Raw genomic sequence first — 17,655 nt, 5'->3', positions numbered from 1 at the left:
TCGCTTTTCTGTCAATTTTGGCTAATAGTGACGACGACGATGAGTGATATATCGTAAAGGGACACTCACAAAGAACATCCATGTCGGAATTCGAACCCAGGACCCTTGGCGTCGTGGCGCGGTGCTATCCACTGCGACACGTAGGTCGGCTTTACTAACGAGAAACAGATTTAAGATAATTTTTTAGTGTCTCGCGACAGAAACGCATTCTTTTTGTGTACGAGGTCGAATCAAATGACACGGCTACACGAAAGCGTAACTACACTAAGTTTCTATTTGTAGCTAATCAGTGGCGATTCATTCATCTTGAGTTTTTACATTTAACCACTGTACTAAATATTTAAGAACTTACGTTTCGGGGGCTGATTCTGCCTCCGTCCTTAGGGTAGTGTGTTATGGGGACGGCGTCTATTATGTAAAAATAGTGTTCGTAATTTAAAACGGAGCGAACATTGGGCTGTATCAAGTCAGGTTGAAAAAAAAAACAGGCTTGAAGTACGGTCTTGTCGAAAGTGACGTAATCTAGTGCAGTTTGAAATCGCTAGTGAAAAGCAACATTCGGGCCCGCAGTATGCAGTGAACGACAATGCACACTTATTTACTGAACTCGTTCGCTGCTTTTCACTTGTTTCAAATCATGCAAGTCGAAAGTTCCACAGAGTTCATTGTAGTTCTTTAACTGTGTGCAAACGTAAGGACATTTTAAAACGGTATGCGATTTCTATGTTGAAAAGTGTGTATAACGCCGGAAAAATGTTCTTAAGTTTTATCTACTGATCGTATGAGGCGCTGCAGTCGAAATACAATTTCAAAGATTTCCGCTTCCAATCCAAGACTTCTAAAATGAAGAATGTTCGCTTCAATGGTTACGGCCTGTAAATAGAGACGTACTTTTAGTTATATTTTCCCCTTAATTTCGATGTTATTTTTATTGCAAATCGGTGTTATTTTTTTGCGGTTTAGGGCAAAATTCGGCGTTATTTGTACATACGCTTTTACTGTTCCTTCCATGCGAAGATTTTAAAATTGCTTTAGTTCTGGAAAATTGACACAAAGTTTAGTTTTAATGACAAAAAGTTAAGGCTCAGCTTTGTGAGGAATGAATAAATTCCTTGCATTTTGAAAAATTATTTTACCTCATTGCACTGTACATCGGTGTTAAAACACCACAGACAGTGGTCCCAGGAAGTCCACACCCCATTTTGGCCAACGTTTAACCTCAGTGGTGTTGAAATAACACGGATGAATCATTCATCATGAATGGTAACAAACACCTTTTTAACAACACTGAGGTGAAACGCTGACCAAAATGGGGTGTAGACTTCCTGGGACCACTGTCTGTGGTGTTTTATAACACCGATATTTTTTTAGTGTGGCCACTAAATAAACACTAAACCGCAATAAATGAAAAATGACAATCTCTCTTGCATCGAACTTTCACCAGCTACGCTAGAAATAACAGAACTCATAGCGCTTCAGGTAATTATCTTTCAACAGAAGATGTGTTATCCCCAGTTTATACTGCATATTTCGCGGTGTTTTTCGCTTCAAAGCGCAAAATTCGATGGATGGAAAATGTCATAATTCGCGTTATATCGCGATTCAGAGACATAAAATTTGCCTCCTTAAGCTACCCAAATATACCGGGTGTCCGAATTGAAACGCCCTAATTTTAAATGCTTATATTAAACATAATATACAGGGAAGAACAGTGTGATAGGTGGTACATGGCAGCTTAGCTGTGGGAATTTTAAATAGGTAATGAATAGTTAGGATTCGTTTATTTTGTATCGTTCCAGGTGGTGAAAAGTGAAACATATCTTGATATGTTAAACAATTTTGTGGTCCCTCAGATAACACATCGACACCAAAACCTGCTTTTCCAGCAGAATGGAGCACCTCCACACTGGCATTTGGCACTCCGGAACAGATTGAATGAGGAATTCCCTTAAAAATGGATTGGGAGAGGTGGTCCAATTTTTTTTTACACCACTCCTGACATTACTCCACTTGATTTCTTTCTGTGGGGGTATGTTAAGGACATGGTCTATGTAACAAACGTGACAACTCTGGAACAGCTTCGTGAGAGGATTCACGGTGCTACTGAGACAGTTACGTCATAGATGCTGCAGGCAACCTGGAGAGAAATTGAGTATCGCCTCGAAATTCTCCATGCCGCTCGTGGGGCACACACAGAAATTTACTGATTGCACAGACAAAACTTCATACTTACGTGTATTCATTGTTGTATAAATCTTTTGAATGCATTAAATACGTGCGGTACTACAGGCGGTTAAAATTAGGGCGTTTCAATTCGGACACCCTGTATTTTAAAGACTTTATTGTGATGACCTCGACTTTTCTGTGATATCGTTAAAACGAAAACTTTACGTCCCTACATACAAAATAGTGTTCGTAAGTTAAAAGGAGGCTTGCTTCGTTAAACGCGACAGCAATCACGATGAAATTTTAATGGTTACAAATTGGTCCGTCCTCTTATTCACAGTTCCCGGAGAAATCAATGTAAAGCCCTTATTTTCTGTCGTCCGCACGGCCAACGCCGCCCCCGTCAGGCGGTTCATGTGACGGCCACACTCCGCCCAGCTTGTACGTGCCCTTCGCCTAACCACACTCTCTTCTCCCTCTCTGGCTTGGTATTGATCAGCGCGGCGCTTTCACAATCAATGGCAACTTCTGCAAACTTTAAGCTATTAAAACACACAAATACGGAGGATGGAGTTTGCCGTTCATCGACAAATTAATCACGACAAAGAGGTTTCCGACAACGAGGGAAGTAAGATATTCAACCAAATTGCTTCCATGCATTCAGCACACACGGAGATTCTAGACCATAAATCAACCGAAAAGTGTTAGTGTCATATGAAAAGCCAGTTTAAAGCATTTACACACTTTCTATTTAGCGTCGCTTTTCTGCCACTTTTGGCTAATCGCGATGATGAGGATGAGTGACGATATGCAATTGATGAAGGGACGATCACAAGGAACACCCACGGCCATGCCGGGATTCGAACCCCTGGCGTCGTAGCATGCTGTGCTATCCACTCTGCCACGGAAGTCCGCTAGATTTATGTACTTGAAAATAAAACTACACCAATACTGGGTTCACAGCTTCAAAATCAACGTTAACTCCCTACTTGTTTATATTTTCTTGCTTGCTTGTATACAGGGCTGCCGGAAGGATTTTGAAAAAGAAAATCACATTTTTGAGTATCATGATTTGCATTTCTTTCCGTAGAGAAAGAGAAAATCGCAGGGAAATTCTTTAACATTTGGAGCACTGGCGTACACAGGGGCGAGCTGATGGGACTACAGCTCTTCTCTAAATTTTGAGAAAAACAAGATTTTAAAATTAAATTAGAAAATAACTGGAAATACCAAAAGGGGTAACTGAAAACACCGCTTAAAATAACCCCCGAATTCAGTTCTTTGTCTTTGAACAACTTACAGATTAAAAATGGTAAGGATTTTTTTTTATTGTATATGCCGTCCCTCCCTCACAGGACACAGAAACGTAATGTCCACATTTACAATTCCAGCCCCTCAAACAAAATCCTGCCTATGGTATGGGGTAATTCAAAATATTGTTCTTGATTTGATTTGCTTTGCTTCGCTTGTTCTCATGTTGACAATGCCACATATAAGGACTTGGAGGGTGATTCAAAAGTCCCTTAACACCCACTATAAAACAGTAAAGGAGATACACTGGGTACAATTGGTCATGATAGAATCACGAAACAGGTTAGGCTTAGGGGGAAGCACATTGGTGTGTTCCAAGTTGACGTCCGCCATATTGAATTCAACTCAAAATTTTTAAATTGGAAAGGGGTGATGCGATATACATGACACTTTTTTTGTCACCTCTAGAAAAATATACATTTGTTACAATCATGCAGTCATAACTATTTCCTGATTAAAGATAGGCTGAAGAAACCTTCATCACTATTTCTCGTGAAATTCTAGCCTGATTTGATTCTAGTCTTACTGCCACGCAGGAAACCCGGGCTGGGTGATCTAAGGTCGGAATTTTTCCGGCTTTGTCCCCGCATATAGCGGCTCTAGGGCCAGCCTAGCCTCATATCAAATTATATAGGGGATGGGGTGTAAAGGCGGCCGCAGCGTGGTGCTCCAAGATTGCCGAAATCGGAAATATTTGGGACCTACTCCCACATACCCTAAATCATGTGCCTCCATGACACGGTGCCATGCACAGGGAACTTTACCTTTACCTGTATATATTGTATTCCTTTCTGTGCCCCTGAGTAAATACGTTTATTTTTTACATACGCGAACTCCCTACTATGTCAATGGCAGAGGCCCCCCCCCCCCTCCGGGGTTTGGCAGCTTGTAGATCCGGCAGTGGTTGTAGCTTGAATCACGAGATTATTCATCAGACTGTAATTTCTGTTTCACAAAGGTAAAAAGAATAAGTAGTAAATGCAAATGAACAGTAAAGTAACCAAATTTGCCATCTGCTGTGAGGCCAGTACCTGTACCATATCCCAGTACACATCTAACTGTAGTGGATGGATGGGAACATGAAGCAGCTACCAAAGTTCAAAATGAGAAGCAAGATAATTCTACCTTCGAAACCTCTTCCTGTGAACCTCATCTGCTAACACAAGGTAAATTAAACAACCCTATTCGGGGTTGAAATTGGGAAAAATACGCCGAACTGTTGGTATTTACAGTAGGCTGAAAGGCTGGAATCTCCTATAGAAAGACACCAAAGTGGGTTTCATTCGTAACCAACATGAAGGAAGTTTGAAGAATTTATTTGCAGAGAAAACGATAGTGCATTGTAGTAATATTTGCGATGTGATGGATTTATTTGATCATGAATATGACAATATAGCGAAGACTGTTCGCTGATTCCTCGAAAACTAGTTTGAAGGCTGTTCTCTTGCACAATAGGAACAAATGTCCTTCTGTGCCGTTAGTTTGTACAACTAACATGAAGGAAACACATGAAAATATGAAAATGATGTTACAAAAAATCATTATGACAAGTATTGGTGGATCATATGCTTCGATTTAAAAGTAATTTTGTTTTTAAAGGGTTTGCAGCCTTCACAGCAGTGTGTTCTGCTTTGCTCTGCCCACTCAATTTCCTATCCTCCCCCTCCTCTGCCCCTATGCACAGCCTTGCTCGAGAGTATAGTGGTGGCAAAATTTTTGCACACACCAAGATTTATCAGAAAGAAAAGACTGATTTACAGAAACGTGAAATTTTGGTACAACAATCAAGAGGAAAGTATCTCTGAAGATATTCAGAAATTGGGAGAGGTAATGGAGCACATTTTTATTTCAGATTTATGAGAAAATTAAGAGAAATAAGCTATTAAAATTGCTGCATGTCTGGAAATGGGTAACTCCGAACTAAAATCTTTCATTTCTAAAAAAAATTATAAATCACTTTAAATATTTTTAAAACATGTGTGCCGAAATCACCCCTTCGGTCTACATAAGATGCAGCAAGAGGATACCATAATATGACAAAAAGTATGCTTCACTTGAGGTGTTCATTTAAAATTAACCTCCCTCAGGCTCACTGCTTGCCCTCACCCTCCACAAGTCTTTTGGAAGGTGAGGGTATTCCAGGAAAAATAAACATAAAATTTTGTACCCATTGTGTCCATCTACCATGATGTCTGTGGTTTGTGACAACAGTATGACTGCTACAACTTTTGATTGATTTTTTTTTGCCACTTCTGGTTAATCACAATGATTGGGATGAGTGATGATATGATGAAATTGATGGAAGGGATACTCGCAAAGAACATTCATGCCCAGGCAAGGATCCAAGAGATTGCAGTGTTGCTAGCCAAATGTGTTTCAGTGTTCTCCAATGAAGATTTTTTTGGTTATTTTTAGATATATATCTCATCTGCAAGGTTTGCCCTCACACACTTTCACCTCACCCTTACAGCCCACCCTCATCTCACCCAATCCCTCACCTACCCTCAAGTCTTCCAGAGGGTGAGTGTGAGGTCTGTCCCCATTAGAGTCACCCTCCGAATGGTGAACACCTCTGTGCCTTACTGTCAAAATGTAATATACAGAAGGGGCAGAAATGTTGGGCAAGTCAGCAGGGAAGTGGAGAAAATTCTTTCCCCCACCTTCCATCACTTGATTCTGGCACCATGGTTATGTCAAAATTCATAAAATGGTCCCAAACGCTGATGTCAAGGCTCTGCTAGATTATTTCCCCTTCCAGTGCAGTGCTTCATAACGACCTCTTGAAAAGCAAATGCCTGCCAGATTCATTGCATCGCATCAACAGTTCAAAGATATATTTGTCAATGAACACTAAATTCCCTGCTTTTTCTGATCTCTGAAATTTCCTGACTTTTCCCAGATTTTCAGGTTTGTCGCCACCCTGTGTACATATCAGGGTCTGACATACTTGAATTGCAAAACAATTTCCTTATTATTTTTAACCAGCACTTTTTGGATACTGCCAAGAAAACTAGGCAATGTTATTAAAATTATAAAATATGAATGCCATTATTACTTTCCCAATATGTTTTACTTCTGCATATAATAATGACAAAAATGTAAAAAACATGTTTACAGTACACTCATCATTTTTCAAATACAATTCTTTGTGTAGAATTATGTATTAGAATTTATTCTCTTGGAAGTCTTGTAAATGTGAACTATGGAATACATTGGACTGTATTCATTTCTGAATGTTAGCAACGTGTGTAATAGCGAGGGGCCTCTGCAGAACTATGTGCCACTGACACAGACTTGCAAGGAGTCAGTGTATAGATAACCAAGATATCCCAACTTTTCAAAATCGTGACTGCTAGAAAAGCAAACAAAAAAAGCATACATTAGCATCCCCTTATTAAAAGCTGCTTTAGTATTCATGATAAGCTGATGAACCCTTTGTCAATTGTACATACACATGCAAAGATACCTTGCTTTTTTGGGGTCAATCTGGGAAATAGGGTCCAGTGGTAGAAGCTGGAATTTTTTGAACAAATCCAGAAATTATAGTTTTTTAATTGCTTATTTTAAATTCTTTTTAAAGTTAGGGATGGCAGTGTCTTCAAAATATGCATTTTGTTAGGCTTTCCTGCAAATTTCAGGAGAAAATTACCCAGGGCCACCGTTAGGAAGCATGAGGCCCTTTGCGAGCTATACTCACGAGGCTCTTATATTTTAAAAAATGAAAAGTATACACCTTCAATTCCTCGTAAAATTCTACTCTAAAACCAACGTGGTTATTGTATAATTATTACCCCACCTTCAACACGAGAATTTCCCTTCAGCCACCAACGAAATTTGGTGGCGTGTTGAGGATATCAAGACAAATAAATTTATTTAATGACTTTTTGTTACTTTAGGACCTGTTTTGGCCTTCTATCAGCCATCGAAAAACATACTTTATCCTGTATGTATGTAGCCATGCACTACGGATTTAACGTTCCAAATATACATAAGAGCCGCGGTAGTCTAGCCGGTAGAGTGTCTGACTGCCACGCGGGAGACCCGGTTTCGATTCCCGGGGTGGGTGAATATTGAAATTATTCTGGCCTTGTCTTCACATGACATCGCTCTGGGGCTCACCCAGCCTGAATGAAATGGGCACCTGGGGCAACCCCAGGAGTAAAGGCAACCAAGATATGGTGTTGATCACATCACCTCCAAAATAGAGATCGAGAACCTCCTATACGTGTGCCTTCATGACACGGTGCTATACTCATGGCAACTTTATCTTTACCAACATACTAATGACGTTAGTAGTCTATGGAAGCGGTATTCAGTGTTGTTAAAGGTCCAGGAACATAAATTCTAATGGGTTCTGCTGCAGGACCAGAACCTTTTTTTTCTCGCACAATTTAAATTTGGTCCAAGTTGCGTATTGTTTCATTTAAAAAATGTCCCTGGACCGTATTTTAATTGTTCCTGAAAAAACGTTCCTGGACCGTATTTAAATTAATGCTGAAAAAAGTTAATGGACCAAATTTAAATTCTTCCAGAAAAATGGTTCCTGCAACAAATTGAAATTCATTCTGAAAAAAAAAAAAAAAAAAAAAAAAAAAGGTTCCTGGACCGAATTGAAATGCTATAGATATGAAAAGGTTATACACTGTCTAGAACTCATTTACAATTGCTGATTTTCTCTCCCAGTCAGGGATTGAATTTATTTACAATTCGTAGAGCAGGATTGATCCATTAAAAGTTGCCTTCTAAAAATGTCCGCGCGGTAATCATAATGCTGTTGTTCTCTCGTGGGCCACATTCAAAACCTCCCTTGTCAAAGAGTTATTGTACATAATGCAATGGACTATGTTAGTGTGGCGTCACATTAGTTCAAACAAACCTGTGACGTGTTGCTCCGGCATCCGATCTAGGAACCACAGCCAATATCAGTCGTCGATGAGGTAATGTGACGCTGCTGTGTTCCCAGCAGATATCACAACAGGGGCGAAAAGTGTTGCTACAACCAAGAGAAGGAACGTGCACGATAGAATGGGACTACATGGAGACTGGTAACGTGACTGCAGCATTTGGGATTCGCCCATTTCTACCTTGTACAGCCAACGGCAAATTATATAGGAGAAAAAAGATTTTCACGGCGGAAAATAAGTTGGCAATGCTGCGAACACCGAGAAATTCTTGATAAGGCGCATGAGGAGCGTCGAGCAAACTTTCCTGAAAAGCACAACTCTAGTATAGAAGGTCATACTATACGTGGATTGGCGACTTTCCGTAGCATGTTGTTTGTCTACACAGTTCTCCCCAAATGTCTGTTTGAAGATGAATCTTTTGCTACCATTTTATTTTTCAAATGTAGTTCTGATATTGTAGTCATTTTACAATTATTTTTATTTGATCTTATTTTACTTTGCTTTTTTGTTACTTTTATAATTAATCACAACTATTAAGATTGGTGATAATCAGATTAAATTGATGAAGGGACACTTAAAAAAGAAACTGCTAGACCAGGACTCAAACCCAGAATCTAGAGTGGATGGGTTGGGGAAGACCGTCATTAACTCCCGGCCATGAACTGGCTTATAAAATTTGTAATTTCTCAGGAGTACTTTCTGTTCATGCCTAATACCTGCTTTCGGACAATTCATTTATAAGTGACATTAATCCACACTTATTTCGGTGGGGACAAGCCACGTATTGTTTGAGAGGAGTGACACATCTCGTTCATATACCAGATACAATCATGGCCTATACTTGAATTGATTTATTGAATTGCTTTATTTTACTTCGCTTCTTGTGCCACTTTTGGCTAATTTGCTAAGATGAGGATGAATGAGTGATGATATGATGAAATTGATGAATGGACACTCACAAACATTCATGCCCAGGCCAGGATTCAAATCCGGGACCCCTGGTGTCGTAGTGTGATATGCTAACCCCTCGGCCGGCACATGCTAAACACTACTTTCGGAGATCATTTGGACATGGCAATTTTGATATAAAAGTTGCATTTTCTCTATTTACATTCATTATGTCCAAATTTTATCCTAATAGATAATCTCGCAACAACGCAAAATGTTTCAATTAACTCGAATTCACAATGACTAATATATACTTGACCTACATTTTTTAAATGCAAAATCTGGGCGACAAAAATGTGCCTCAACACGAAATGAAAATGCAATTTTCATTAAATACACTAAAAATGCTGACCAAAGCAGACTTTATTATATATTATGAATAACACTACACACGTAATCCTCTAACAGGGTTTTCTTCGGAATAAGATTAACAAGGGCTTAATAGGATTAAGTATCATTCACTACAAAGCAATAGCTATAAACATGAGATAAACCTGAAATGAGGGGTTAGTATTCAGCAAAAGAAAAGTGCAGCAGGTAAAACGAAATACATATGTAAGGAAGAGGTGGTGTGTAAGTGTAAGTTTCTATGTGAAAATTGACTGAGTGGTAGCACTAGATGCTTTTACGTCAGGGGTCCCAGGTTCGAATACCTACCTGGTCATTGGTGTTATTTTTGAATGTTTTATTTATCATATGTTCACTCATCTTCATCGTCACGATTGCCCAAAAGTGGCAGAAAAGCAACGCTAAATAACAAAAATAAAAATATATGTGAAAATTAAAAGGTGAATTAAGAGCTGATAGTAAGATATATTTCATGAGCGATGTTCGATAGAAGTTCTGTTAAGATGTCAAACCTGTAGCAAGCATATAGCGAAGTTGTGTGAAGGATTGAAGGTAAGCTTCTGCCACATTTAATCTAAGCTCACACAAAGATAGCGACTGAGTGAGCGAGAGTAATGCAAAGCACAGAAAGCACTTAATCACTGAGAGAAATAATGAATTTGAAGACTGCAAATTTCTGAAAATGTCCGAGTTTGAACTCTAAAATAATAATTCTTATGTGACGAATAGTATCATGTTGTAAGCCAGTGGGGATTTGAGGTGCTTTGCGTATTGTTGCTTTTCGAAATAATTTTCGTTGTTACCGTTCTTGATATAGGCAGCATTTTACAAGTAAGTTTCTTCGTCAGAATAGCCAAACTCAAATGCCCAACCCTTGCAAACTTCTCCAAACAATAAATTCTATCCACTCTACAAATTCATGACCTTTCTCTTCACCGTCAACTCTCAGATTTAACACTACTCTTCAGAATCATTAATGGACAACTTTTCACCAGCGAACTCTTGCCACTTCTTAATATCAGAATCCCACGTCCCAACAGTAAATGCAACAAGTTCTTTTACATTAAATCTTTAAGGCTATCTTTAGAACAAAGATCACTTCTCCACAGGCTACAAACCACTTACAACCTACTAAGAGACGCTCTGGACTTCCATTTATCAAAGCAGACTTACAGAACGGCATGCATAAAGCAGCTGAAGTGTAAATAATATTATTTTTGCCTTAGTTGTTATTATTTTTGTTATACATGTATGTGTGTGTGTATTTGTCCATCTTATTATTTTGTTTATTTCTTTTCCGGTTGATATCCTGATGTAAAATGGATTTTTCTGTATTCAGGATTTTTCAAATAAATAAATAAGTTCTAAATTAGTTTGGGTTTTTGTTTCGTCCATTATATGCACAGATAGGCTAATCGGAACTGGGCCTACAGTATAAAGTAGGATCCAAGCCTTCATATGTCTCCAATGGGTATGGAACCCAGGGCCCCTTGATTGCAAGGCTTGACGTTATCACTACGTCATCGTGAAGGCCCTCCGTAATGGGTTACATCTGCATCGATTAACATAATTAATTTAAAACATATTTCGGACACTAAATAGAGTTCATTATCATCATAGACTGGAAATTACTTTTTTTGCGAAAATACGAGGGATCCCTAACACTCTTCTCTTGTTACTATTCATTAGAAAATAAGTAGTGAGTTAGCATTTTTTTTTTTTTTTTTTTTTTTTTTTTTTTTTTTTTTTTTTTTTTTTTTTTTTTTTAACGTTGTGAACATTCCAGAGAGTCAGTAATAATTTCTTACTCTATGTCCCCCAACACCCCATTTCCTGTTTTCTCGAATGATTTAGGGGTTTTGAATACTGTGATGCTCAGCTTCTTATACAGAGTGTTTCAAAAGTTGCACAACCCAAACTTTGAAAATGTATATCATGAAAACCGTAAGAGATATTTACACTGAGTTTTCTGCATTATAAAGTCTCATCCATTGAGATTTTTTTCAATGCTTAAAATTATCAGTTTTCTCCATACTGAAAATTTAGATAAATTAATAACTGGCAGAAGGCAACGTTAAAATATTTCCAGAAATGCACTTTTCAATGAGAAAAATATGTAAGAAATTTTCGAAGGGTCATAATTAGATGTCTGATGACTGATGCCATGTCAATCTCTCATTTGCGACCAATATTGCTCATGTGCAACATTTGATGGATTTTTTATTGGTGATGGTATGGGCTGAGTGAAAAAGTGCCACTTTGGGACACATATGGCAATGCTAGCAGGTCTAAATATTGTCAACAGATGAACGCCACATGTGCCTAAGTATTGGCTATACATTTACGTGAAAAATCATAAACCAAGATTTTGTGCCGAAGTTGGACTATTGAAAGAATCCTAGTCTGCCTCTGGTTACACTGAATTCTCTTCGCTCACTTTTGACGCTACTATGCCTGTTCTTTTAATTGATTCAGCATGGCGCATTCATTGGAGCCGTGCGTGTGCATTGCTGAAGAGTATTTTACTACTCATTCTTACACTCATGTGCAAGAGGTTTTCCAAGAAAAATCCCTTGCTTCTGCTGTACCTCACAAAGCAAACTGATGTACTACGTAGAAATTTTTAGCGAAAAATGCAGGCTCGATCTGGACTCGAACCTGGGTCTCTGGCATACCGTACGATTTCTCTAACCACTGAGCTACTGAGCCGGCCTGGCCTCGCCTGATTTCTTGCTGTCGCTGTTTTACCTGTGGAATCGTCTCTGCCAGTGTTACCGCACTGGTATCTGTTGCCTTTGAAAAACAGTAGACTTCGACATTGCCTGGTTCCTCCCAGCGTAGAGATGTTAATGCATTTTTAGCTGAAAATTTCTACGTAGTACAGTTCCTTTGTGTGCCTGATCTTCAATAATTAACATCTCTACGCTGGGAGGCAATGTCTAGTCCTGGCCGAACCTGCATTTTTCGCTGAAAATATCTACGTTGGTATATATTGTTGAAAATCAAATCTCAGATGTTTTCAGCAAATTAACAATATTTTTTAAAAATAATGTAATTGCTTTTATTTGGACACATGCTAACATAAATTTATTAACCCAGTGATAGCTTACATGATTAGTTTAGTGCAGAAAACCTGGTGTAAATACCTCTTACGGTTTTCATGACATACATTTTCAATGTTTGGGTTCTGTGACTTTTGAAACACACTGTAGTATGCACAAATGCTAGCAGGTAGTTTCCTGGTGCCTGATTTTCAGAGCTGGCACCTAGATTTGAAGAAAAGTTTTCAAGCACTGTGCATGCCATTTCTGTATCCTTCATAGTTTGCAGAGGAACTTGTAGGCACAGTGCTAAATTAAAACTCCATGGTGCAACAGCCCTTTGAGGGTAAACGCCTGCTAAGTGGGTTTTATATTTAAATATCAAATAGTTCCAGGAAAAATTTAGGGTTTTTACAGGAAAATTTTGCACTTCCTGTTAAGTGGTTCCAGGGATGCAATGTATCAAGTAGCATATGTTTTACGAAGCCTGAAAATTTTTTTCCAGATGTGGAAACCACAAATAAGCAAAATATTTAGCATTGTACATTTAATTCGTCATGTGCCGCACCAGTTTTTCAAAAGCAAATTTCAGTACATGCACAAAACATGTGCATGCTCAAAGAATAACAACATGATGTCATAACTAATATTGCTTAAAATCACTAATTTCTCTGTTATAACACACATCCATGAGCTAAAAACGACGACACAATCTTCATAAGCTATTCAGAATTTTTTTCACTTTGTAGTGGATTTCCTATGCAATTCCTGAATGCAACAAAAATTTCTCCACATGGTATACGCTTATAAATGTAAAGATATTTAGAATGATTTGGTCACAGCAAATCCAAGAACCTAGATCTGAGTTTGAACGAATGTAGAACCAAAATTTTGTACCAGACTGAGAATCTTAACAAAAAGAGGAACAAGTTTCTGAACTGAATCCTTTTGGAGAGTGGAATCACAAGAACCGAATCTGAAAGTGGAACTGAACAACTTGTTCATTTCGCAACTTTTTCTCTTGCAGACTCCAAAATGTACATAAAATCCAAGCAATCCTGCAAATTAAAAGACAACGAGCTACATCGAAATACATGTATGCTACTAACTGAAACTGTACAAGAGGAATGTACTCACCGAAGCGGTTACTCCTCCTGCAATGGCCAGGTTCCTTTTGTGCTTGTTTGTGTGTTCGTAACGAGCGTACAACTTCCTGCCTACCCACACTGGAATGCCTGGAAGGAAATTTTGCTAAGTTTAATATAGTTTCCTTGAAAACAAAGTGATACAAAAGCACACAAGCTGTTCGTCATTTAGACAATACCCTCTAGGTCACAGTAATAAAAATAATACTAAACAACCTCATGATAAATATTCCAAACACACTACAAAAGTCAGAATTTCATAAAGACTGCATGCTTTCCCAAGTTGATGAAAATTCACAGAATTTCCAGTGTCAATAATTCCCAAAATTCAATGAATACTAGGATATTGATACATTGGTATTAGCTCAGTTCACTTCTTCTAGGTCTGGATAATCAAAGTCCGTTCTGCAACTACAAAAATTGATCATTCCATCAGCGATATGGTCTTCCTAAATTTATTTTCCTTTGGTCTGTAATTTAATAATTTTTGAGGTAAGCAACTATCTGACTCCCTTGGAACTCGTTGATATTTTTTAAATTTCTTTCACCATTGCTTAGTCCTTCCATTTATTTTGGTTTTCTTCACTTCTAATTTTGTTTTGTAAGGATGCTAAGACTGCATTAACCTAATTTGTGAACAAATCATGTTGAAGAGTCCAACATTCATTATCATATAAGAAGGGCCAGTTTTGAAATAATGATGTGGTATATAATTTGAATTTTTTTCTAATTTGTTTTCCAAAATTCCATTTAATCTATCCTATTTTATTACATTTTTCTCAACATCTTTTTGGTGTTCGAACCGTGTTGTAGTTCACAATTTTACCAATTTGATATTTCTATAAATAGCCGGATTTACATCCACAGCTCTGTCATTTTGTTATTGTCCTCATTAATATACAAGCATTCGAATCAACTCGCTACTCCTTTTCCCATGCAGTTTTTGGACCGTGATAGAGTTCACCATCTTTCTGGCAGCTTCATCAGGCATGTACTGGCATGTTGCATATGGCATGGTTATTTTTTCTCCTGCCATACATTGAGATTCTGGTCCTGTGTGAGCAGGGACCTGGCAGCAGACAACCAATGTAGTCAACAAGATCAGGGGACTGTCCACACACTGCCAGAATCCCAATGTGAACTACCACACCAGCACCAAAGGAAAAGGAGGAAAAAGTCTTGTGTCAAAGCATCACCAAACACCCAAGCAGAAGAAAAAAGAACCACGTTCATGCACAAGCCAGTAAGTGCCTGACGAAGTTACCAGAAAGGTAACAAAATTTATCTGTCCAAAAACTACATGAACAAATGAGTAGTGAGCTGATTGGAAAAGATAATATTCCTCCATGTACACACCAAACAGGTATCTTAACATATAATATGCAAGCATTATCCAGAAAGTAAGTTCTGGTGAGTTATTAAGACAAATCATAAATATACAGGGTGTCTCAAAAGTAATAGCACAACCTGACACAGGTGAAAGTACATCATAATACAAGCAAAAAAGTCTCAGTAAACATGGGTCTACAAATGAGCCGTTTTAGAGATAATCGCGAATATGTGATTACAAGCTGCCACGCCATGACTTCATTGTTTGTAAATGTCGTCCTAGTTGGTAAAATGCTAATAATGTGTGCGAATGTGTTTGTACAAGCCGTACCACCTCTCGGAAATGTTCGGTTTTGTAAACAAAGAGCAAACCTCAGACTGCGCAAGGAGTAAAGCACTCGGTGTTTACAAAATGCAATCAATGACGGCTTGTACCCACACATTGGCACACATTATTAGCATTTTACCAACTAGGGCGACGTTTACAAACAATGAAGTCTGTGGCGGCTTGTAATCACACATTCGGATTATCTCGAAAATGGCTCGTTTGCAGACCCATGTTTACTGAGCCTTTTTTCTTCTATTCTTGTGTACTTTAACCTGTGTCAGTTTGCACTATTACTTATGAGACACCCTGTATTTACAAACCAAATATAATGTCATTTGAAGCACATATTCTACTTCATCACAAAATTATTCCCTTGCAATGAAAACCATGTAGTAACAGCACCTTTGATCTCATAGCAATTGTGGAACCAACAGTCAGCACAGAAGGATTTCACATGATGATTATTTGACACTATTTCATGAGAAGTGACAATTTAAGTTGTGGAAAATGCAGGAAAAATGGAAATTTACTGTAATAGATATTAATTGTTGCTGGTGATCTGAAAGGTTGTTTGAATGGGAAATAAAGAGACAAAAATAAAGCAAAAATAACTGTCTCTCGGCATGTGCTTGACATGTGAAGACTGGTAGGTGGAAATAATATGGCTTATTGTGTTAAAGGCTAATGTTAACCAGGAAACTTAATCATGAAGATGACTATTTGATTTTCACCCCTGAGGAACCACAGAACAACTGTCCTTGCCTGACCTTGTGAGGACAAATTATTCCACAGTTTCAAAATTCTAATAATTACAGTTGTAGGTGAGATGTCACATAACACAATTTATAAAAAGAAAATCCCCCTAACATTTAAAGCCTTTTCTTGAATGAGACATGCAAAGGTTAATATCAAAATGCATTCAGATACTAACGGCATAAAATGTAAAAGAAATAATGGAAAATAGTTGTGCTGGTATCCACTCGTTTGGTGGATCAAGTCTCCCCATTTATATAATAATAATAATTATTATTATTATTTCGAATAACATTTATTTATGTTAGTTTATAATATTTATAATCATGCTAATATTACTTATTATTTATCTACTGTTCAACTTTTATCATTTTGCCCAGCCCCCTTTGCAAAACATATCCAAAATTACTGATATCATAAACAAAGTAGCTACTACATAAATATAGTGTTCCAAATATTTGTATTAAAATACTTAACATATATTGTTTTTTTTACTTAATTCCCACTCACGACCGGATCAAGAAAGTGTGGGGCGTTACCCCCACACCCCCTACACGCCTTCATGGCATGGTGCTAAGCACAAGGGAGAACTTTTTTTTTTAGGACACCTGTACTTCAGACTAAGGAACAAAAATTTAAAAAAAAAAAAAAAAAAAAAAAAATTAACTTTCCGCAAATATTTTATGCCCCAGGCCCCGTAATGCAAGATTATGCTCTGCCAAAAACTTAATGACATACACACGGTATCAGTTTCAAGACCTCACGTCAGTGCTGCTTTTCCTGTGAAATCCTGTCCCTGTTGGTCATCAACAGTTATGTTTTTCTGCAGTCTAACTTCACATTTGGTCCATTTTTTAAGGCATTCAATTTGACACTATTTCATGGTTTTGTAGTAGATAGCTTAAATGCCTTCAATCATCACAGTCTTCATTTGCTAGTATGCACCCACCCTTCTTCCCAAACAGATTACAACAAAAACAAAAAATCGTATCTTTCCTCTTCGAGTACACCAACCACCTTCTGTCGACAGTTTCCCCATTTTGCATAACACGGTTATAACGTCCAGGTGAAAAGTATCGATTATCACCATTAATTGGGTAATCATGATTTACGATGCGAATAGGGCCCTTTTGAATGATTGAATCAAATTCGGAACGGTTTAAAACTAACGTCCACTCACCTGGATCTAAAAGCAGAGGCGATCTGTCACTAGACTGAGAAGATGAACATGAAACATACTCCTCCTCGCAATTAGTCCCAACATTTGGCACCTGGTTCACAGACGAGCTACATTTAAAGTCACCCCCGCCACTATTACATAAGACGACTTGGACTATATTGCAAACACACTCCATAACACCACCATCATCACCGTCAAAACT

General features: G+C 38.0%; 1 protein-coding gene across 12 annotated transcripts in view; it reads right to left on the bottom strand.

Annotated features, from left to right (window-relative positions):
• Positions 1–17,655, bottom strand: part of LOC145997180 (E3 ubiquitin-protein ligase RNF19A-like) — a 222,265-nt gene that overhangs the window by 66,179 nt on the left and 138,431 nt on the right. For all 12 annotated transcript variants that reach the window (XM_083133876.1, XM_083133875.1, XM_083133886.1 and 9 more), the window contains one exon: positions 13,856–13,953. In XM_083133876.1, coding sequence (XP_082990002.1) covers positions 13,856–13,953 — 98 coding nt within the window. The remainder of the gene's footprint in view (positions 1–13,855; positions 13,954–17,655) is intronic.

The sequence above is a fragment of the Lepisma saccharinum genome, chromosome 13, assembly GCF_977018435.1.
Source record: "Lepisma saccharinum chromosome 13, izLepSacc3.1, whole genome shotgun sequence".
Classification (NCBI taxonomy): Eukaryota; Metazoa; Arthropoda; class Insecta; order Zygentoma; family Lepismatidae; genus Lepisma; species Lepisma saccharinum.
This window is presented reverse-complemented; position numbering and strand designations above follow the sequence as displayed.